The sequence below is a fragment of the Podarcis tiliguerta genome (assembly GCF_965153285.1).
Source record: "Podarcis tiliguerta genome assembly, chromosome: 4".
NCBI classification, from domain to species: Eukaryota; Metazoa; Chordata; class Lepidosauria; order Squamata; family Lacertidae; genus Podarcis; species Podarcis tiliguerta.
The window spans coordinates 19,440,608-19,463,980 of record NC_139537.1 but is presented as its reverse complement, the minus strand read 5'-3'; the positions used below and the strand labels follow the sequence as shown (position 1 = coordinate 19,463,980).

Here is a 23,373-nt window from a genome sequence, read left to right as displayed (position 1 = left end):
TTATTCATCTGAGGTTAATTGGGAGAGTGTGATAAATGGCAGACAATGAACAAAAGTTATTCTTCAGGGCAGTTTTCTTCCCATAGGATTTATCAACCAGTCATATGAAAAAGTCTGGAGTGCTATACTATATTTATCTAAGAGCTCTGTGATATTCAACAACTATTGATTAGCCAAGTACAGTGCCTTTTTTTTTCTAAAAAAAAGTTTAGGGGTACTCTCATTTTTCTACTCATATTGAAATCCTGCCCCTCAATGAGGCCAAACTTAGACTCACAAAATGTTTAGGGGTATGTGTACCCCTGCATCCCCACAGGATAAAAACACTGGCCAAGTATGACCTGCACCTTGACAGACCGCTGTGTATACTTCCAGTTGCTCCTTGCTTATTCCAAAGGCTGACACCTATTGTTTGGTTTCAGCCTGCTCTCCTCCGCACAATTGTTTCTGCATCGGTACATAGTGAGATACCTGTATGACTGAATTGTTTCACTATGTAAAACTAATGCAACTGTGACCATCATGGTTTAGAAAAGCCTTAATATATCTGGCTTATTACATGATAGGAAAATTAGTCATTCATTCTCTTCTGAGGGACTCTTCCTAGGATTGCCATATTTCAACCTTTTTGGGGGAACGTTGTTGAGCTTTTTATTATTATTATTTGCCAAAGCTGTTGAGCCATTTTTAAGAAAAGTTGCCAAAATCTACACTTCTGACATGGGTTGCCCGGACACTGATTCTGACTGCTATATTCCGGCTAAGTCTGGGAAATTCCGGATGTATGGCAGCCCTATCTTCAATCAATAATTATTTGCGTGTTGGAATCAACTTTGCAGATTCTTTGCATGAACTTGTTCAAACAAAAGTTTGTATAAAGCTACAAATAGATCATAAAAAATAATTGGGAAATTTTACTGAATCAAAGTAAGTTGAACGTGATCCGGGCACATATGAAGCCTTGAGACTAGCTCAATAGGTGAATAGCCAATGAAAAGAACTAATTTAAGGTAACATCAGTGAGTTAAAAAAATAGTCATGAAAACTGGCTCTGGTTATGCAATATGGCTTTTGTGGTTAGTCTGGTTAAATGTTCCCAGCTAATATTTGAGGACATGAAAATTATATTAACCTATACCAGGAATAGAACTCTCTATTTACAGGTCCACACTGCAACAACAAAGGGCGAATGAGCACCATGTGTTCTATGAAAACCTATTTCCTCTTCCCGAGAAGTATAGCTTTAGATAAAAAGAAAATCCACTTTTGAAGATATGAAGAATGGAGCTTATTAAACTGCAAGGAATCTGACCTCTTTTTTTTAAAGCAGGTCAGACGTCATACTGAAAACCTATTACAGCAAAGGAAACCAATTACAGAACTTAAAGTTTAGGACCCTTAATAATGAATTACCTGTGGAATCCAGGCCATGTAACAAGGGAGCACAGACGACACACTGGGAGAATCATGCTGGTTTTCTGAAAGTCGATTTCCATCAAAACTACATCCTTCCAGTTGAAGGCCACTGATCTGTCATGGAAACACATAAAATATTCAAATGTGTGTTAGGGATTGAAAATGTGAGTAGTGATCGTGTTATATCTTAGCATAGGCTAAAGCAGTTTTCTGAATGGTTCATGTAAATAACAAAAATCAGCTGGAAATAGCACAGAACAGAGTAGGAAGTGTGATTACAAAATATGTTCTAGAATAAAGGGCACTTCCTATGTTTTGGATACAAATTCTTTATTATCGCTAGAGAAAAAATATCAGTCTATGTCAGTACTTGTGTCAGTGGCAAGTGTCAGGGCACTAGAGTAATGGAAATAGAGAAGCAAGAGCCAAATAAACATTAACAATGTCACATAAAGAGGAGAAAACAAATGCTCAAATAGGCATGGCTTTCCATCGAGAGGTTTGACATTCACTTTCAAAGAACGAATTTAGTTACTGCATGTTTTCTGCAAGTCATTGAAATGTTTGTGTCAGGGAACTGCCATCGGCAGCACAAGAGGTGCCAAGGCTCTCTGAAGTAGAGAGAGACGTAACACCTGAAGAGGGAACCAGTAGGGGGCGAACAGGAATGTCAAGGGAAGGAGAGGCGGAGGAATGGCTCAGAGACGTTTCCAGCGAAAACAGTGGGGATGTCTCAGGCCCTCCTATAGGGACACCCGTTCCTCGCCGGAAACTGTCACGCAGAGAGTCCAGAAGACGTGTTTCCGTTAAGGAGCTTTTATGTTGGAAACGTTTCCGAAAGCAACCACTTTCGGATTCTGCTAGCGACTGACGCAGCCATGCTGGAGGGGCTCAGTCACAGGCAGAGGTTTGAGAAACTGTTCAAACTCTGAGGGATTTGCAGTTTACACACAAGCAGCTCTTCATCCCATCACAGCAATCCGAAAGTCACCGACAGCTAGCTTGTGCCAGGGAGAGGCATCATGAGCGAACCAGCCGGAACTGGAGGGGCAGCTGGAGGAGGTCCAAGCCTGGAGGAAAGGTACAGGACGTTGGAAATCCAGCTTGCCTTGCAGACGGCGAGGCTGGAAGAGAGGAGGGCTCAGGATGCAGAAAGGGGGAAGGAGAAAGCCACCCCACTCAACAGAAAGATGCCAGGATTGGTGCAGAAATTTGGGGGGGACCCCAGAAACTATCATGCCTTTAGGACAGAGATGCAATACGCTCTCAATCTGCAATTTGATGACTTCCCTGATGAGGAATCGCGAGTGGCTTTTGTAATTAGCCATCTCGAATCAGGGGCGAAGGACTGGGTTAGACCCTTGATGGCAGCAAATAATGAGATCCTAAAGGACACAAGGAAGTTCTTTCGTGCCATGGACCTGATGTTTTCCAGCGACATTGAGCAGGGAGGGGTGCGAAGGCAGTTAATGGCTTGCAGACAGGGAAGCAGGACTGTCCGTGAGTACTGGACTGAGTTCACTATGCTGATTCATAGATTGGGGTGGGACTTGTCTGCTGAGCCCATTCAGATGCTTTTCGAAGAAGGTCTGTCTTCGTCCTTGAAAGATGAACTTTCCCGGACCCCCAGAGCGGAGTCTATGGACCAGCTGACTAAAGCCGCGCTAGCCATAGGAGCGCGCCAGGAAGCGAGGGCTTTGGAGAAGCGGGAGGGGAAAGGAGAACGTTGGAGGGAGCTCCGCATTCCAGACATTCCAGAGCAGCCTTTCCCACCGGCAGAGCCGATGGAAGTGGGAACAGCGCGTGCGCGCGCAGTTTCAAACATCGGTGAAGGGCGGAAGAAGGAGGGAAAGGGCGGGAAGAAATGTTATCTCTGCCAACAGCCAGGACACTTTGCCAGAGTCTGTCCACGGAGAAAGGAATGGCAAGGCATGGCAGGAGCTGTTGGGGGAGAGGAGGAGGAAAGCACGGAGCAAGTAAAAGCCAACGCCTGGCTGCCGTCGGGGCACAGCAGCCAGGCTCAAAAGCAGTGAGAGTGCCCGCACCAGAACCTCCCAGACCTGCTCTAGTGATAGAGGTGTTGCTAGAGCTGCCAAACGGACATCCTCTACAGATCAAGGCCCTTCTGGATTCAGGCAGCTCCTGTAATTTCATGAGTAAGGAGTTCGCAGCTGAGCACCAGATACAAACCCTCCCCTTAAGTAAACCCCTGCAGGTAACCACGATTGACGGCAGAGAGTTGTTGGGAGGAGAAGTGAACCAACAGACAGTCCCCATGACAATGAGGGTGGCAAGGCACACCGAGCGGATAGCGTTTAATGTGGCCACCTTGGGAGGAGCTCCCATAATTTTGGGGATGAGCTGGCTGGCATTACACGATCCTCTAGTGGGCTGGCACCAGAGGGTGGTCTCCTTTGGGTCAGCGCATTGCCTAGAACACTGCAAGCAGGGAAAGGATCCAGGGGGAGCCAAGCTCACCCTAGCTGGGATGGAGGTAATGAAGCAAGGGGAGGTGCCTCCGCAATATGCAGATCTGAGCAACGTATTTAGCGAAAGGGAAGCGGACAAACTGCCGCCGCATAGACCCTTTGACTGTCAAATCAACCTACTCCCTGGGGCTCAACTACCAGTGGGCAAGCTGTACGCCATGTCAGACAGGGAGATGCAGGAGCTGAGGGAGTTCATTGACAAAAACCTGAAGAGGGGTTTCATCAGAGAGTCCCGAGCGGTGGGGGGCAGCCCAGTGTTTTTTGTGGACAAAAAAAACACAGATAAGCCGAGGCTTGTAGTGGACTTCAGATCCCTAAATGCTGTGTCGGAACCCCTGGCTTTTCCTATGCCCCGAATTGATGACATTCTGACCAGGGTAAGGAAGGGGAAGATTTTTACAAAACTGGACCTGCGGGGGGCGTACAATCTGATATGGATAAGGAAGGGGGATGAATGGAAGACCACCATGTTCACCCCTTTGGGAGCATTTGAATACCTCGTAATGCCCTTCGGTCTCCAAGCCGGCTCCGCATGTTTTCAAAGTTTTATCAACCACGTCTTGGGACCTTTGCTCTACAAGAATTGTGTGGCCTTTTTGGATGACGTGTTGGTGTATTCGGAAGATGAAGAGCAGCATGTGAGGGACGTGAGAGAAGTGTTGGGCCGGCTGCAAGCCAATCAGCTGTGGGTGAAACTGGAGAAGTGCCAGTTTCATGCCAAAGAGGTGGAATTCCTGGGGTACCGCTTGTCAGACAAAGGATTGGCCATGGATCCAGGCAAGGTCCAGGCGGTGCTGGAATGGAAGACACCGAAGACCAAGAAGGATGTGCAAAGGTTCCTGGGGTTTGGGAACTTTTATCGGAAGTTCATCAAGAATTTTGCACACTTGACAGCGCCCATCACCGACTGCCTCAGTAGCAAGAAGAAATTTGTTTGGACGGCGGAGGCGGAGAGAGCTTTTGAAGAACTGAAAAGGGCTTTCGCTTCGGAAGAACAACTTCTGCATGTGGACCTACAGAAGCCCATGAGAGTGGAGACAGACGCGTCAGACAGAGCGGTGGGGGCGGTGCTTCTTCAGCCGGGAAGAAATACGTCGGAGTGGAGACCGTGTGCCTTTTTCTCGAGGAAGCTGAATAAGTCCGAGCGGAACTACACGGTGTATGACAGGGAACTACTCGCCATTCACGAAGCGTTCCGGAGGTGGAGACATTTATTGATTGGGGCACAACACAAGGTGCAAGTGTGCACCGACCACAAGAATTTGGAGTATTGGAGAACAGCTCGAGTACTCAACCAACGACAAGTGAGATGGGCACAGGAATTTTCCAAATTCCACTTCGAGATTTGTTATGTACCAGGCCCAGAGAACGTCAGGGCGGACGCTCTCTCACGCAAACCAGAGTACTTGGAGGGGGAGGGGGCAATCGAAGAAAGACATGTCATTCCTGAGGACCGCTGGGTGTGTGGGGCGGCGCTGGTGGGGAGACGAGAACTGGTAGAAGAAACGGAAAATGACGAATATGCCCAAAATAAGCTCAGAGGTCTCAGGGGAGAGGGTGAGAGCCCGGAGGGTTTTGAAGAAAGAAATGGGGCATTGTATTACAAAGGGGCACTGTATATACCAGAAGGTGAATTGAGAGGGAGGGTACTCAAGCAGTTGCATGATAGTCCCACGGCGGGACATTTTGGACAACACAAGACCATGTGGATGGTCACCAGGGAATTTTGGTGGCCCAAGGTGAGGGAAGATGTAAAGGAGTATGTAAGAGGGTGTGACCAATGCCAGCGGGCCAAGGGGGAAAGAAGGGCGCCGGCAGGGTTATTAGAACCACTACCCACGCCAGAACGGCCTTGGGAGGCGGTATCAATAGATTTTATGACGGATCTGCCCAAATCCAAAGGGAAAACGGCCATCATGGTAGTAGTGGACCTGTTGACTAAGATGTGCCACTTTGTAGCATGTTCACATGCAGTCACAGCGGAAGAAACAGCGAAGTTGTTTGTAGAACACATCTTCCGGCTGCATGGCGCCCCCTTGAGGGTTATCTCAGACCGCGGGAAACAATTTACTTCCAGGTTCTGGAGGAAGCTCATGAGCTTGCTGCACGTGGAAGTCAATTTCTCGACGGCCCGGCACCCTGAAACCAACGGGCAGGCGGAAAGAGCAAACAGCATCCTCCAACAATATCTGAGGTGTTATGTCAATGACAGAGAGAATGATTGGGTCGAAAAGCTGGCGCTGGCAGAATTTGCCTACAACAATGCGGAGCATGTGTCCACAGGGATGAGCCCCTTTTTGGCCAATTACGGGTGTCACCCCAGGGCATTCCCGGGGGAGGGAGGCGAGAGATGGAGCGTCCCAGCGGCCGAACATTTTGTAGAAGAGATGGAAGCGATCCATCGTCAGCTTCAGCTCAACTTAGAAAGGGCCAAGGCACAATATAAGAAGCAGGCAGACAAGAACAGGAGGGAAGGTGAAACAGTAAGGGTGGGGGATCAGGTGTGGTTGTCCACCCAAGGGTTGCCGTTCAAAGGGGGTTGTAAGAAATTAAGACCCAAGAGATTGGGACCCTTTGAGGTCATTCAGCAGGTCAACCCAGTGGCTTTCAAACTCCGGTTACCCAACCACATGAAATTGCACCCAGTGTTCCACAGGTCGTTACTGTCACCGTACAAGGGGGGAGGTGAAGGGGAGTACAACAGGGGACCAGTCTTGGAAGAGAGGGAGAGCAGTAACCATGTAGCGGAAATCCTCGATTCCAGGTGGAAGGGCAATCAGGTGGAGTATTTAGTGGCGTGGGAAGGGGAACCGGAGTCGGAAAACACTTGGGTGACAGCAGAGGAGGTCAATGACGAGGTTTTAACAGAAACGTTCCACCAAAGATTCCCGAGGAAACCACAGCCGGCAGCAAGGTTTAGGAGGGAGTATTTCGGCACCACAGACGAGGAAGAGGAACTGGAAGGATTCGCGGAGTCGGAGTTGGAAGAAGGAACGGACTCAGACGACGAGGAGTACCGAGAGACTAGGAACTGCAACAAGTGGAGAAAGGTGTTCGAAACTTCAGACGATGAGGAAGGTTCTTTCCGGGGTTTTGCCTCCTCCCAACCCGAAGGGGAGGAGACGGGAGGGGGTGAAGGGGGCCCTGGAGGGGAGGTGGATGTCAGGGAACTGCCATCGGCAGCACAAGAGGTGCCAAGGCTCTCTGAAGTAGAGAGAGACGTAACACCTGAAGAGGGAACCAGTAGGGGGCGAACAGGAATGTCAAGGGAAGGAGAGGCGGAGGAATGGCTCAGAGACGTTTCCAGCGAAAACAGTGGGGATGTCTCAGGTCCTCCTATAGGGACACCCGTTCCTCGCCGGAAACTGTCACGCAGAGAGTCCAGAAGACGTGTTTCCGTTAAGGAGCTTTTATGTTGGAAACGTTTCCGAAAGCAACCACTTTCGGATTCTGCTAGCGACTGACGCAGCCATGCTGGAGGGGCTCAGTCACAGGCAGAGGTTTGAGAAACTGTTCAAACTCTGAGGGATTTGCAGTTTACACACAAGCAGCTCTTCATCCCATCACAGTTTGCCACTCTACTATGTGTAGAAATAATGCACAAGGGGAATGAATAAAAGAAATCTTAAATGTATGGGGGGGGGCTGTACAAGGTCTGCTGCTCACTTTATTTTTTCTATTGTGCTAACGAATCTGGCACTCTAGAATTATAGGGGTGATGCGTTTTGAAAGCTTCATTTTAGCAATTAATTACTGAAGCAGCACATACAATTTCTGAATGAAGTTTCTTATTCCTACATTTAAGGGAAGCTAATTTTTTGCTGAAATTAATAATAAAGTAAATTATATTTTTTTGACATTGGCATTCCCAGCTCCATATTTTTTTGAATCAATTTCAATATGATTCTCAAAAGCAAGGTATATAATAAGAAAATGTTGCCACTTGCCACTGTTACAGAGCTCAGTTCAATGGCACATGCCCCCCAAACTGTGTATCATTTAGCTTCACACTGAAGGGGAGCACATTTAATAAGAGGACCCTCAAACCTACTGTGTCATATTCAAGTAGATCCCCAGTTGTTTGTTCCAAGGATGCTCCCCAGAGTGATTGCTGAACATGAGATTTTCCCTGTGACAAATGAACCACCTTAATGCATGCCTAATTAATCCTATGGACTCTGTGTCATGTCAAATGCAGGTAAACACCTCAAATTCAGCTATTAATCATCCTGCACGAATAATGAGCTATCTCCAGCAAACATGCTGCTCTAATTAAAATAAGCAACCTTGTTTGTATTTCCTTATAAATCCAAGGTCAATCCCTGTAGCGTACATAGTCTTAAAGCATAATCTTGACTGCTGAAGTCACCTTTTGTGATTGTGGTGGGAAATGTAATTGCTATTACTCATGGCAGATCATTAACTGCACTTTTTGTTCTTCAGTGTCACCTGCGCTTATCCCAGAGTGGTGCATGCTCTAGTTATCTCCCGCTTGGACTACTGCAATGCGCTCTACATGGGGCTACCTTTGAAGGTGACCCGGAAACTACAACTAATCCAGAATGCAGCAGCTAGACTGGTGACTGGGAGCGGCCGCCGAGACCACATAACACCGGTCTTGAAAGACCTACATTGGCTCCCAGTACGTTTCCGAGCACAATTCAAAGTGTTGGTGTTGACCTTTAAAGCCCTAAACGGCCTCGGCCCAGTATACCTGAAGGAGCGTCTCCACCCCCATCGTTCTGCCCGGACGCTGAGGTCCAGCGCCGAGGGCCTTCTGGCGGTTCCCTCATTGCGAGAAGCAAAGCTACAGGGAACCAGGCAGAGGGCCTTCTCGGTAGTGGTGCCCGCCCTGTGGAACGCCCTCCCATCAGATGTCAAAGCGATAAACAACTACCTGACATTCAGAAGACATCTTAAGGCAGCCCTGTTCAGGGAAGTTTTTAATATGTGACATTTTAGTGTAATTTTGGTCTCTGTGGAAGCCACCCAGAGTGGCTGGGGAAACCCAGCCAGATGGGCGGGGTACAAATAATAAAAAATTATTATTATTATTATTATTATTATTATTATTATTATTATTATTATTACTCATGGCAGCTCATTAACTGCACTTTTTGTTCTTCGGTGTCACCTGCGCTTATCCCAGACATGAATTAAGATGACCTTGCAAATTTAGGTTAAATGTCAGCTGATAAATCAATTCTCTCTCTTCCACCCTTAAGTTGTACAGATTTTTTGAACCTATCTAGAAGGCGATTCCATGCCTCTCCTTTTCAAGATACTTTGACCCCATGACCTACTGGGGGAAAAGCCTTCTCTCCCCTACCTGAGCTTTAGCTAGCATCACTCCCTTTATCTCTCACTTCTGTATCCCCGTTGGATAAGGCCAGTCAAGGCCGACAATATGGAAGGTTGTGGTGGAGATAACTGAAGACATAGAACTGTAGAGTTGGAAGGGACCACAAAGGTCTTCCAATTCAACCCCCTGCGATGCAGAGATCTTTCACCCAATGTGGGGCTCGAACCCACAACCTTGCAATTCAGAGTCTCATGCTTTAGTGGCTGAGCTATCCCCCAGAATACAGGGGGAGTTAGTTAACTCTGTTCTGAAAAGAAAACCCTTCCCACCTAAATCAGCAGTAAACCTCCAAACCCAGCCACAACAAGGCTCCAGCGGTAACAGTGAAATCTCAAGAAACTGCTTCTTAGTATTCATTCTTCTTAATATTCATTTATGAGACAGGGAGCCACTGTGTCCCAACCCTCTCACTTCTTTCTGCCTTTCATATTTCATGAGTCTTACGCACCTACAGCTCCTGGGAGAGCTGAAAACCAGCTATTTGCATGTGAACTTTTCCTCCTCTTGGTTTATTTAGTATCTTTTTGCTTATGTTGGGTTTAAACATCCACTTCATAATCCCTTATACGGTATGTCTTTTCCTATCTCTGTTGGGAATTGTTTTGGGCAGATAAGTCTGCATAATTTTAACCACTAATCATTCTATTCTATTTTCAGTATTTGTGCTTCCATCCATAAGAACTATTTTTTACTCTGTCAACCATTTTGAGTAAATAAGCACATTTAAATGTAATACAGTGGTACCTCGGGTTACAGACGCTTCAAGTTACAGACTCCGCTAACCCAGAAATAGTACCTCGGGTTAAGAATTTTGCTTCAGGATGAGAACAGAAATCATGCTCCAGCGGCACGGCAGCAGCGGGAGGCCCCATTAGCTAAAGTGGTACCTCAGGTTAAGAACAGTTTCAGGTTAAGAACGGACCTCCAGAACAAATTAAGTTCTTACCCTGAGGTACCAGGTTGTTCTAATTCCCTGTGCAGGCAAGGTAATATAGACATTTATTGGCCATTGCTATATCCCCCTGACTTACCTCACTGCAAAACCTCATTGCTTTGGGGGGGGGGGGGGCGTCCTTGTTGGATCCCCAGGCAAATTTTGTGCCACGAGTCCTTGTATGTGGACTGGTGCCATCCAGGACAAATAATGCAGTAGTTTTGCCTTTACTGCTGGGAGTTGGGAACATGGAATGGCAGGGAAGAGGCTAGGAAGAGACAGAAATGAGGGAGAAAGAAAGAGCTCATCCCTTATCTTTCCTCCTACGAGTCAAAGGAAGGAATGATTTGCAGCACTAATAGAAAAATAAAATACTGTTGTGCCTTAAGTAGCAATGCAGCCTTCATGATCATTATTAGATAAATTTGCTCACACACATCAAGCTTCACTTTATTTCAAACAAATGTGTAAGCTGGCAGATTGCAAAGAATCTCTGATTTTCTTGGTTCAGGTTCTCCACTGTAGGAACTGAATGATCATTAAGTGCGATCACAACTCAACTGGAAAGCCACCGGGAAGGCACAGCCATGCTTCTCTTTAGTTTATACAGAGCCAAGTGTCTGTATGGTTTTAATATTTGTGTGTATAAGCAGCACATCTGATGTTTGCAAAACTTGAAGACATAGCTTGGGATATATTTTCTCTAAAGTCTTTATATTCTGTTTTAACTGAATTCATGCTACTGCTAAAATGTCATTGGGAACATCTCTTTATTTTTCATTTCCCAGTGATTTAAAATTATGACAAAAGGCATGTATTCGCATATGGGCATGAGATGTGTCAGGGTAGAGTCTCTGTCCAAGTAATTCCATATGTCATTAAAAAGATATAATAATGTACAAATTGACTCTGAATCAAGAATTCCTCATAGCCTTAATAAGAAGGAATTGTTACCCTAATCATGCCTTGAGGTTATCTGGTGAATTAATTATCCATTTCAGGATTGGAAATCCCTCTGGACCAAGCTGTAAACTTGGTTCAGGTACCTGACTAAAGAGCAGCTGCACTTCAAATTGTCTTTCAGAGAGGATCCAAAAATTGTTAGGTGACCTTTACAGATACACTTGAAAACCGTATCAGAAGTCTGAATGTCTGAAAAATGCGTTTGTATTTGTTGACAATCCGCTCCCAGATTTACGATCTGCAAGTCCTAGCCTTCATTAAGCCACAACAAATGCCTTTGCTCCTGTCAACTGGTCTTTTTCTTAATCAGTTCATTTTAAATCTAAACATCGTCTTGTTATGCATGCCGTGCTGTCCCCCCCCCCAACCCCTCCCCGAGGACTCTGCCAGTCCTTGAAGTGTTATTTCTGCCTCAAGGTGATTACTTCTGCCAGGCTTCTATTGGCGCCAGGACTAACAGTTGCTGAAGTGACAAGCTTTGTTTAGTCGTTTAGTTGTGTCCAACTCTTCGTGACCCCATGGACCACAGCACGCCAGGCGCTTCTGTATTCCACTGCCTCCTGCAGTTTGGTCAAACTCATGCTGGTAGCTTCGAGAACACTGTCCAACCATCTTGTTCTCTGTCACCCCCTTCTCCTTGTGCCCTCAATCTTTCCCAACATCAGGGTCTTTTCCAAGGAGTCTTCTCTTCTCATGAAGTGGCCAAAGTATTGGAGCCTCAGCTTCACGATCTGTCCTTCCAGTGAGCACTCAGGGCTGATTTCCTTCAGAATGGATACGTTGGATCTTCTTGCAGTCCATGGGATTCTCAAGAGTCTCCTCCAGCACCATAATTCAAAAGCATCAATTCTTCGGCGATCAGCCTTCTTTATGGTCCAGCTCTCACTTCCATACATCACTACTGGGAAAACCATAGCTTCAACTATACGGACCTTTGTTGGCAAGGTAGTGACAAGTGACAAGCTTACCTTTCTGTGATACTCACATGTTACAGCCAGCAGTGATCAGTGGAGTGGCACAGGCAGGGCAGCATTGCACACCTGGCTTCCCAATATCGAGCACTGCTGCTGCTAACCGAGAAGGGTGGGGTATGGGAAGCTCAGTGTGGTGCAACCAATCGGATGTTCCTACTATTGCATTCACACCACACTGAGCTCCCTGTGCCCCATCCCTCCCACTTTTAGTAAGCAGCAGTGATGCTCAATGTTGGGAAGACAGAGGTGCAACACCATCAAGCTGGCTACTGCTGCCTATAGAAAGCACCATTTACCAGAGAACCACTCTAAGAGGAAAGCATCTTAAAGGAAGAGAATTTAGTTTGTGTGCTACAGCAGTGGATTCTAGTAACATTTTTTGGGACCCCCATACTCAGCTTTTAGAATAATTTCTTCTGGGGACCTGCACGTTTGTCTTCCAGAAGTGGTGAAAAATGTTATTGGCCTTTGGTTCCCATAGAAAATAAGAGTGTCTAGGGTAATTAGGTAACTCATCACATGTCTGGGGACTGGGCAGGCTTTAATTTCAATAGAACAAATGAAAGGACATTTCAATTGGCTTTCATAGAATTTCATGGAAGCTTCAGTGAATGAGAAAAACATGAACATGCAGAATACCTGAACTTGGAGCTTTGCTGCTCGTATCTGACCTTTCCAGGATGCTGTAAATTTTAGGCTGTCTACTGAACAGCCCATCACCCTAGAAGAGAGAAATAAGATGAAAACCTAAATAATGTATTTCATAAGACCATAAGAAACTTAAAATAACAGATTCATCTGCTGAGTAAGGGAACTGGATTTTTTTTATTTAAAAAAGGAGCAAGAGAAAATACAGCATTCTGTAAAACAAAATATTTCTGGCAATGAAAAATAAGATAGAAGTATTTTTTTTCAAACAATATTGTTTCAATCTGAATAAGAATTGAATTTTGAATCTGAATAAGAATAAGAATTGAATCTGAATAAGAATTGAATAAGAATTGAACATAAATTTTTAACGCAAATGTATAATATCTTTAACATATATCTAAAAGAGAGTCCATAAAAGAAGATAAAAACCACAGGTTTCTAATGCAATTAACTACAAGTCTCTCTAAATAGAAAAATGTCATAACAAGAGGGCAGGAGAGAGAGAGTGGGGACCAACTGGGCTCCATGCAGAAGAGAATGTTTTTGATTGCTGCCGTTTAGTATTTTCATGGAAAGAAAGGCAAACAGGAGGCAATAAAAGGAAAGCAAAGGTATTAAGAGTTTCATAAAATGGCAACCAATTCACTTACCTTGCGGTCTCTTGTCGTAAGGCATTGAGAAATGTGTCAGGGTGGAACAGTTCTGAGAGGTCAAGGGTATCTGAGAGCAGGATCTGCTTTTCTGCTTTACTCACCCAATTCTACAAAGGTAACAATATTGCACATTAATTGGGGGAAAACACCTAGTTTACTGTTGTAAATGGTCTTGAATCTTGAATACATTTGCCCACCAATCCTCTATACGTTATATGCTTATAGGTCCCACTGACATGAATGCATATAACCAGGACTGTAGTTTTGGATGCAAATGACAAATGCACTTTGAACTTGATTTTAGTGTGATTGAGGGGCAAGAAAGATGAAGGTGATGCACAACATGACTAGGTTTTTTTACTCATATGCCAGCTCCCAGCTCAGGGAGCGAGAAATTCATGTACAATGAGAATGGGGGTGTCTTGTTATCCTAAAAATAATATTTAAAAAACCCCATTCTGGAAAATGTCAGGAGGTAAGTGAATGCCATGGGAAGTCAACCCTTTTACATCAGACTGCAAAAGAAGAGAGACTTAACTTGGATTGTGTTTTCCATTCAAGCAAACGTCGTCTCCATATAAAATGCTATTAATCCCCTAAATTGGATCGTTCAATTTATTTATTTTGACATTTATACTTAATCTTTCTATGATAAAATCAAATTCAAGGCAGCTTAAAATGAATATATAAATCACACAAAATTAAAGTGATTGTGAGAACTGTGGACTGCATCTGCTAGGAAAAGAATCTTCCATTTTCTGTTCTCAGAAAGAATCTGCCTATCCTGGTATGTAGGTGAACCCTCAAGTGAAAATTTGGTGCTTGAGAGAGGAGCTTACGATGTAACAGAGTGGTCTGGGAAACTAGAAGGTCCTGATATGTGACAGTTGTCTAAACAAAAGGAAATTGTGGGGCAGATTTTTGAGTGGGAGAACCCTGAACTAATAATGCTTGATGTCATTCGTCTTCTTGTGGAAAGAAACACAGGAACATTGAGCCTGCATCCTTCTAATATCTATCCTGGATTATTACTTTTAATGAAGTTAAGCCTTTTAGCTCTAAAATGGCTTATTTGTTCCTGATCTTCTTCAGAGAAGACAGACTGTGGGACTTATGGAATGATAGAGTGGGCTCTGTATGTCATATCTATAAGGTAAAATGAAGTATAAAAATCTTCTAGTATTATCTGGAAATGATTGTTTCCACGTTGAAACAAAAAAATAGTTTTATGAAAAGAAGAACAGTCTTGTTTGATGAATGGGACTTATGGGATACAAGCTGTGAACTGGCCCACAAATTCAAATTGGCTTGTCTGTTTTCCCTGTATGTATCCCTTCTTAGTACACAATATGTCACAAAGAACATTAATCTCTTCTCAAATGAATACGCCACTGGATATAACAATATTTACTATGATTCTGAGTAAGCCTTATAGTTACCATACATAAATTAGTTCACAAATTACACTGAATTTTATACACAGCTAACCATAATACATATGCGTCACTAAACATTATAGAAACATAGTACCCCACATAAATTTTGCATGTGAAGTGAAAGTTGGTGAATTATGGCAACAATGGTCACAATATATTATGAAATAAAATAGCTGAAGTGCCACATAGCTTTCATAAATACGTATCATTATCACACTCACATATCCAGTAACAGACATTTTCCTTCAGCTCAGCACAATGCACTGGACAATAAGAGGCCCGTTAGTTATAATTTTTGGATTTTGAAGTGCAATATTTATCATAAAGTGAAATCCACATATGCCGTGCATCAGAATAAAGAGACCATGAAATTCTCAGTCATAAAAAGAAACCAACCAAAATGCAACTAATTCATTTTCTGAAATCTATCCTTATCCAAAATATATTGGATGGGTTTAGAAGTTCAGCGAACAACTGACAGAGAACACGTCAGTGTCCTCTGACCTCATATTTTTTTTGTTCCTTTTTCTTCCAGGACAATATGGATGAACTTCACATTCATGAGATGCTCATGCATCCCACTGTTTCACTGAACAGAGCCCTCCATGCTAGAGTCATATATCACATGCACTTAAAGGAAGAGGACCAAGACTGGGGCTCCTCTTTATACCCTCATATGGATTTCTTCTTCCTTTACGCTTTGCACTCTTTCATAAAAAAACAGCCCTCAAGTCCCCAAACAATAACTTCTTAACCATCTCTGTGGTTTCTATGCTGAGCAATGCATGTTCTGATCAGCAAAGAAGCACAGAATTCCCTGATGTTCTGCCCATGGCATGCAGCTCCTTGCATTGAAGTGTCTCCTCTTTTCATCTAATCACAGCTGGAACATCTTAGGCTAGTGCCATCAGGATATCCTTCTCAACGGCTCACTAGTTGGCTCTGGTCACCTCCATCCTTTGTAGGAGCTGCCTGATTCATGTGACAAAGTGTGGGGAGCTAGCTAGCTTCATATTAAAAATATATCTATTTTTCAAAAAATGTTGCTAGTTTTATAGCACTGAGTCATTGTTGAAAAAGCCACTGAAACAATAATATCACTAAATAAATTGTAATTTGCTTTTCTGTCAGGGTCAAAATATGTTGCTGTGGTCTTTCTCTCAGACACAGCCATTTAATCAGGTGACCTTTAAATGTGTCACAACACAGATTATGAATGTTCATCCCTTACAATTAAGAGTGATTTGATTTTGTTCCCCTTTTCTGTATTCATTAGTTGTACACTGGGCATCTCTGCATGCTCCTTTCAATGATTTAACAACAGTTCCTTTTATAGCATGGCCATAATTGCAATTCCCCATTAGAAAAACAGCATTTTGTAAATTGTTCAGTATCTAAGTGGTCATGGGAATCATTTTGTAATTTGTTTTTAATAAATTCATTTTAGCAGCGCCTTCAAAAACATTTAATTCAGTTCCTCAAGAAAGTTATGGGCAAGCAGTTATATTCAATAAAATTGTAAGAGACTGCAATGTTTGACAATCACATGAAGTCTGAAGTAATCACTCCTAATTTGCTGTTTAATAAAATCTGTTAGCTTGGCTGGGAGATTGATATTTAAATACACAAACTTTTTAACATCACTATATTTTAGTTTAATGCCGGAATTTTTCTTTTTAAAATATATACTTATTAGACAGTTAAATTCGATGCAGAATTCATTGTGAACTTCCCATTTTAGATTGCATTGAAATGGCCGAGAGATTATATAAAAAAAACTACAGCAAAGGTGTTGAAATTTCCAGTTGAATTATTCCACAGTGCTTTTGTAAATGTCAGAAAATAGACACAGATAGTGCCTGGCCAAGAGGGCAACCAATCAGATGGGAACGACACATCACATTGGTCCACCCATGCGATTTAAGTACAGTGGTGCCCCGCAGGACGAATGCCTCGCAAGACGGAAAACCCGCAAGACGAAAGGGTTTTCCGTCTGCAGAGGCGCTTCGCAAGACGAATTTCCCTATGGGCTTGCTTCGCAAGACGAAAAATGACGGAAAATTTTGATTTTTTTTTTTTTTTTTGCTCCAAACCCCTTATTTTGAATCGCTAAGCTGCTAAAAGCATTTTAGCAGCAAAACCGCTAATCTCCCAAGTGTTTAAAAGCCGTTTTTAGCCCTTTTTTAGCCAATAGCGCTAATAGCGCTACTCCGTCAATGGGCTTGCTTCGCAAGACGAAAAAACCACAAGACGAAAAGACCCGCGGAACGGATTCTTTTCGTCTTGCAAGGCACCACTGTATTCACATGAATAGTGCTGTGGGATATTGTTACAGGAAAGAACTCCAGTGTTACTAGAACTAAAGGAAAATGAGGGATTAGAACTGACCTCAAGTGTAAAGGTAAAGGTAAAGGGACCCCTGACCATTAGGTCCAGTCTTGACCGACTCTTGGGTTGCGGCGCGCATCTCACTTTACTGGCCAAGGGAGCCGGCGTACAGCTTCCGGGTCATGTGGCCAGCATGACTAAGCCGCTTCTGGCGAACCAGAGCAGCGCACGGAAATGCCGTTTACCTTCCCGCCAGAGCGGTACCTATTTATCTACTTCCACTTTGACGTGCTTTCAAACTGCTAGGTGGGCAGGAGCTGGGATTGAGCAACGGGAGCTCACCCCGTCGCAGGGATTTGAACCGCCGACCTTCTGATTGGCAAGTCCTAGGCTCTGTGGTTTAACCCACAGAGCCACCCGCGTCCCTGACCTCAAGTGAGGCAGCAGTTTTTTGAATTAATACATATCCTAGTCCTGGTTCTGGACATAATAAACTAGCCTGTCCTCTCCTGCTAGTATATAGATTTAGCTACAGCTTAAGCACATACAGAACACACATGGTGTTGTGACAGGAATCTTGTCCATCCTCTTCATGACATAGCTGTACTGCACTAGGGTGCTGGAGGCAAGGCGCAAAGGCAAAACATTTGTAGCATTGTCAGAGAGAGTGTTTCCATAGAGGTGGGGATAATCTGGGTACCCAGGAAGCCTCTCCTCTGCCCCCCTCTCCCAGTTGCCCTGTGGAATCAGAAGATTAAATCAGTGTTCAACAAGGAAGAGGTGCTATTCCCAGAAGCAGAGACTGCACTCTAAATGCCAGAGACAGAACACTGTAAATAATTCCCTCGGCGATGCAAATTTGGCTAAAATAACTACCAGAAACTAGCACACACAAAACATTATTGTCACAAAGCTTCCTCAAGGTTTAATAAGGTTTCATGCCTGTGGAGTGGCCTAATGTATCTAATAATCCTTAGCAATATGACAGGCTGAGATGTTAATTTGCTAGTGCATTCTTCATCTCATTACGTGTTCCCAAGGGTAAAGTCATTTTATATGAAAGAATGAAATTAAAACACTCTTTATTATAGAACTTCCTAATGCAATATGCATCACCTACAGACAATTCAAGGGAGCCTATTAAGGAAATGAATTTTGGAGCTGGCAATAATAACCTTTTGACTACAATATCTGTCATGGGATGTGCTAAGGTTGGATCTTCATAGAAGTTCCGAGAACCACCGTCAAGGTATTTTGTAGTACCAAAGGGAATGCTTGCATACAAATTCACCTCAGCTTCTGAAGGAGTCAGATTCTTCAGTAAGAATGAAAAATGTTATCTGACTTTCAAAAACCACGACTAGAGTTTTGCGCATTTACTCCAATGTACACTTTCATTTGTCTAAATAAAAGCTAAAATGTTTCTTCATATTTTTTAGTTTTCTTGGGAAACTATCCACTAAGTATTTAGAATACCCTAGACATGAGTTACTTTTTCAAATTAAATTACCTTTAAATGATTTTTTCCTGCCTCAAGCAACCAGAACACAACCCCACACGCTGGTGTCCTAGTGCCCACTGAAAAATGGACACCTGCCAAATCATATTCTTCTTATCCTTATAACATCATGCCAGCTTTTGAAGTAGAGTAAGCCATATGAACTTAGTGGAGAGAGAAAAGCCACCTCTTTGTGTTCTGCTTGTGCTACCATGGTGAAATATAGGAATCAGAGTAACTCCCAAGCCTAGTGACAGCACACCACCAGCAAACCATCAACTCCTGAGAGGGAGAGCATAGCTCATAGGACAGGGCATGGGACTATATCATTCTGGCTTTGTGTAGTGTAAACTTAAATCACAGAACATTACAGGACTCCAGGCAAAAACACCCAACACAACCCCAACACCTTTCCTGAAACTATGGATGCAAGGACAATATATCCATGTAAAAGCTTGGAAACCTTTAGTCACAGGGGTTCATACCAGTGGCGTAGCGTGGGGGGTGCAGGGGGGGCCGGCCGCACCAGGCGCAACATCTGGGGGTTAGGGTTAGGGGGCGCAAATCCACGGGATAGGGGGCGCAAATCCATGGGTTAGGGGGCGCAAATTACTTGCCTTGCCCCGGGTGCTGACAACCCACGTTACGCCACTGGTTCATACTACTTCAAGACCAGATTACAGTGGTACCTCCGGTTGCGGACGGGATCCGTTCCAGAGGTCCGGTCGAATTCTGAGGTTTCCACAATCTGAGGACCGCTTCCATGCATGCGGCGGTAGACCGCTTCTGCACATGCATGTGCAGAGAAACCCAGTCAAATACTTCCGGATTTGCCCCTTTTGCATCCTGAAGTTTACGTAACCAGAGGGTCATGTAACCGGAGGTACTACTGTACTGCAACGTGTTCTATGTGAGGCTTCGCTTGTGCTTGATCTGGAAGCTGCAATTAGTGCAGAATACTGCAGCACGGTTGCTGGCAGGAGTGAGACCCTGTCAACGCCTGTGTTCAGAGACCTGCACTGGTTGCCAATTTGCTACCAGGTGTTATTATTAGTATATGAAGCCCTGAACGACTTGCAACCCGTTTACTTCGTCTTGATGATTTGTGGAACTAGCACTGTTACAAATGCCCAATAATACTTGTTCCACATTTCAAAGAAATAGATCTTTTGGTGTGGCAGCACCTACAATTTGGAACTTCCTGCTTACTGACATCAGGCAGGGACCTGCTTTTTTGGCACACGCTCAACTTTTTATGTTCGACAGAAGTGTAGAACATATATTTTAATCTGGGTGTTGGTTTTTTAAAAACTAATCACTGATTTTAATTATTATTTGGGTGTTTTAAACGCCCAACTATTGTTAACAGTTTGTATTGATAATTTTATTGTTCTATTCTTTTTGTAAACCACTTTGAGGTTTTTTACAGTCAAGTGTTATATGAATTTAATGACATGTTGCTGTTTTTTTAAAAAAGCAAGTGAAGTGGGAATTTATGCTACAAGGTATAAACTCTACAAGTCTATGATTCTAGTCAGTTCTATGAAATAGGTTCCACACCTTCCGCTCCCCCACCTTGCTATATGTGAAAGTGTTATGTAGACAAAACTGTATTTGTGGAACACTCCAATACAAGCTACCTAGAGATTGCCTTTAATAAAAGAAAGGTAGGTATGAATATGAAATATAAATAGAACACACGTGAACTTTACTTTTTATTATTAAAATTCTGAATCTTAGAGAAATATTAAATTGTACCTGGATAGCATGTGCTCGTGCTACAACGGCTCTGAGATATTGCAAAGGATCTTCTGGGCCTTCCCATTTGCTCTGCCATGTTACAGGGCACTGAAAGAAGAAGACGATAATAATTGCAGGCATTGCTGAGCTTTGTGAGTCACACAAGAACCTAACTGAAGATTAAAACTTGCACTTAGCTAAATGAGTTGGCTTTGGTTCAAGCTTGCCATATTTACAGAATAAAGATGTATTATGTACAATGAGAATTTAAAAGAAGACCTTACCTTTTGGTTTAGCAAAGCACTTGCTAGTTGTTGTACTTCTGAACTCAACAGCGAGGTTCCTCTGATGACTTTACTGAGAGCAGCGAGAGACAGATGAATACTCTGAACTAAGCGAATGGCATTGAACTGTTCGAGAATAATGAATGAAAGGATTGGAGATCCTTGACGCTCAGAAGGAGGGGACACCTTCTGATGAATCAGATTTGAATTCTAAAAGGGGAAAAAATGTTATTCAGTGGGGTGACACAGGGTATTATTTTGTCCCTAATGCTATTCAACATATATATGAAGCTGTTGGGACTTGCCACTAGCGGTTTGGAACAGGGTATCATCAGTGATACTAAATTCTATTTCTCCATTACACTGGAGTCAGGAGAACCTGTACAAGCCTTGGTCTGGTGCCTGGATGCATTGCTGGACTGGATGGGGGTCAATAAACTGAGCTTGAATCCTGGAAAGATGGAGAATGTGTGGGTGGGTTGTTCCTGTGTCCAGGAGAACACAGGACTGCCAGTTCTGGATGGGGTGGCACTCTCTCTAAAGAAGCAGGTACACATTGTGAGGGTACTCCTTGGCACATCTCTGTGAGCGGCGTCCAATGTGACCCACGTGGCCAAGAGTGCTTTTTACCAGCTCTGGCTGGCACACCATGTGTAACCATTCTTGTAATGTGACAGCCTGACCACAGAAGTGCATGCGTTGGTAACCTCAAGCCTTGAATACCACAACATGTTTTATGTCTCATGCTCTGCATCTCGTCCAAAAGCTTCATCTAGTGCAGAATGCACTAGCAGCAAATGGTCACTGAATAATGCTCCTGTGCATTATGAAAAGACTGTGTTTGTTTTCTGAGACAGGTCAATTATGAAATTTGGTTTTATTCCTAGCTAAAAGCCTACACACACACACACACACACACACACACACACAGACAGACAGATAGACATATATATCAGGAAGTAAACAATGTTTTAAATAGACTCTAACAAGTGAATTATACATGATGAACCTGAAACTCGTATTTTGGGGAAACATCTGATGCTGTAGTTTAAATGCAGCTAATTACTGCTTCCTCTTCAATAATCAATGTTCTTAAATCCCCAGAACTCTGCAAATTGCTCAGCTAAAGCCATTAGCAGAAGATTACTTCAGATACAATTTTCTGTTTCCTGATTTCCCCCCAAATCAAGCTTTGAAATCATATTATATGTAATGGTAAAAAGCTACACAGGCTAAAAGTCTTTACAGAAATTATACATTTACAGCATTAAATTTCCTTTTTTGATAATTGTACAATAAGATCAGTCATTTTTATCAGCTGGTTTTGAGTCGGTTCTGATGATATGCCAACCTGACGTGTGTTTTAAAAAGGCTATTCACACAAGCAAGTGAGTGTGTGCCTCTCTTCCAGCGTTTTGGCCAATGCTTGTGATGACACTGAGACAACTGGCAAGCACTCAGCACTTATTTTTAAATTTTATAAAACTACATTTTATTTAATTAATAAAACCATGGGAAAGTATGTTCAGAGATTTCTTCGTTTGACTCACAAACCATGGAGGACCAAAACATTTATGTATATGGCAAAAGGTTACATTAAAGCAAGCTCTTCTCAGATTTTAATTAGAAACAGATTACATATATATGATTTTACCTATTGTTTTAATGTAGCCCAATTTGCATTTAGACACACACACACACACACACACACACACACTTTGTGGAAAGAAAGTTACAATTGAACATGCCAAACTATTTCCACAATGGACTAATTCTTGCTATATGCGTACAAGTGTGCTGAACTAAATTTCATAAGAGCACAGTGGCTGACTTATTTAGAATTTTAATTCAATACGTAGGAAAAAGTTATCAATCACATTTACTATATGGTACAGCAGTGACAATACTTTCATCGCCTGTCAGTTTTTACCAAGAAGTTGCTTCAGAAAATGGCCTGACGGCTGCAACTGATTTAGGTGGCTTTTCATGGGCTTCATTTACCACTCTCTTTCCAGTCACCATTGTCAAAAGAAAGGAAAATAAATAGGAAAGCTCCCCCAGAATTTATTTTGACAACGTTAGCACACCACATTATTCTTGTTGTCAGCTGCGCTGTTCCCACATTTATATAGTGAGTTTCTTCACCACCAATTCATGTCACTGATAACTACTAGTGGGGAAAAATCACTACACAATGGCTCACACAGTGGGTCATACTAGATGTTAAGGTCATGGGGTGGGAAATTCATCATGGTGATGCCAATTATTACATATATTTAGGTGCCAGGCAAAAACATTGTTCTGCCAGCCCTTTGGCTAATTCAATGATCTATGGCCTTTTAAACTATGTACGGGTTATTGATTTTATTTGTTATTATGGTATGCATTTTTGTGTTTTTATATTGTAAACTGCCCTGTGATCTTTGGATGAAGGACTGTATAGAAATGTAATTAGAAATTGTATAGAAATAATAATAATAATAATAATAATAATAATAATCCATGTGGTGAATATAAGATCCAGTCCAGACTCAGTTATCATGTACAGTCATACCTCAAGTTGTGAACGTGATCCGTGAGGGAGGTGCATTCGCAACCCGCAGCGTTCGCAGCCTGAAGCACTGCGTCTGTGCACGTGTGTGACA

At 43.2% G+C, this 23,373-nt stretch overlaps 1 protein-coding gene across 1 annotated transcript in view; it reads right to left on the bottom strand.

Moving 5' to 3' along the window:
- DYNC2H1 (dynein cytoplasmic 2 heavy chain 1) overlaps window positions 1–23,373 on the bottom strand; it is a 154,872-nt gene that overhangs the window by 5,241 nt on the left and 126,258 nt on the right. The window contains exons 85-89 of the mRNA XM_083435941.1: window positions 20,729–20,938; window positions 20,463–20,552; window positions 13,440–13,549; window positions 12,778–12,859; window positions 1,414–1,530 (exon numbers count right to left, since the gene is read on the bottom strand). Of these exons, the coding sequence (XP_083292067.1) occupies window positions 1,414–1,530; window positions 12,778–12,859; window positions 13,440–13,549; window positions 20,463–20,552; window positions 20,729–20,938 (609 nt within the window). The remainder of the gene's footprint in view (window positions 1–1,413; window positions 1,531–12,777; window positions 12,860–13,439; window positions 13,550–20,462; window positions 20,553–20,728; window positions 20,939–23,373) is intronic.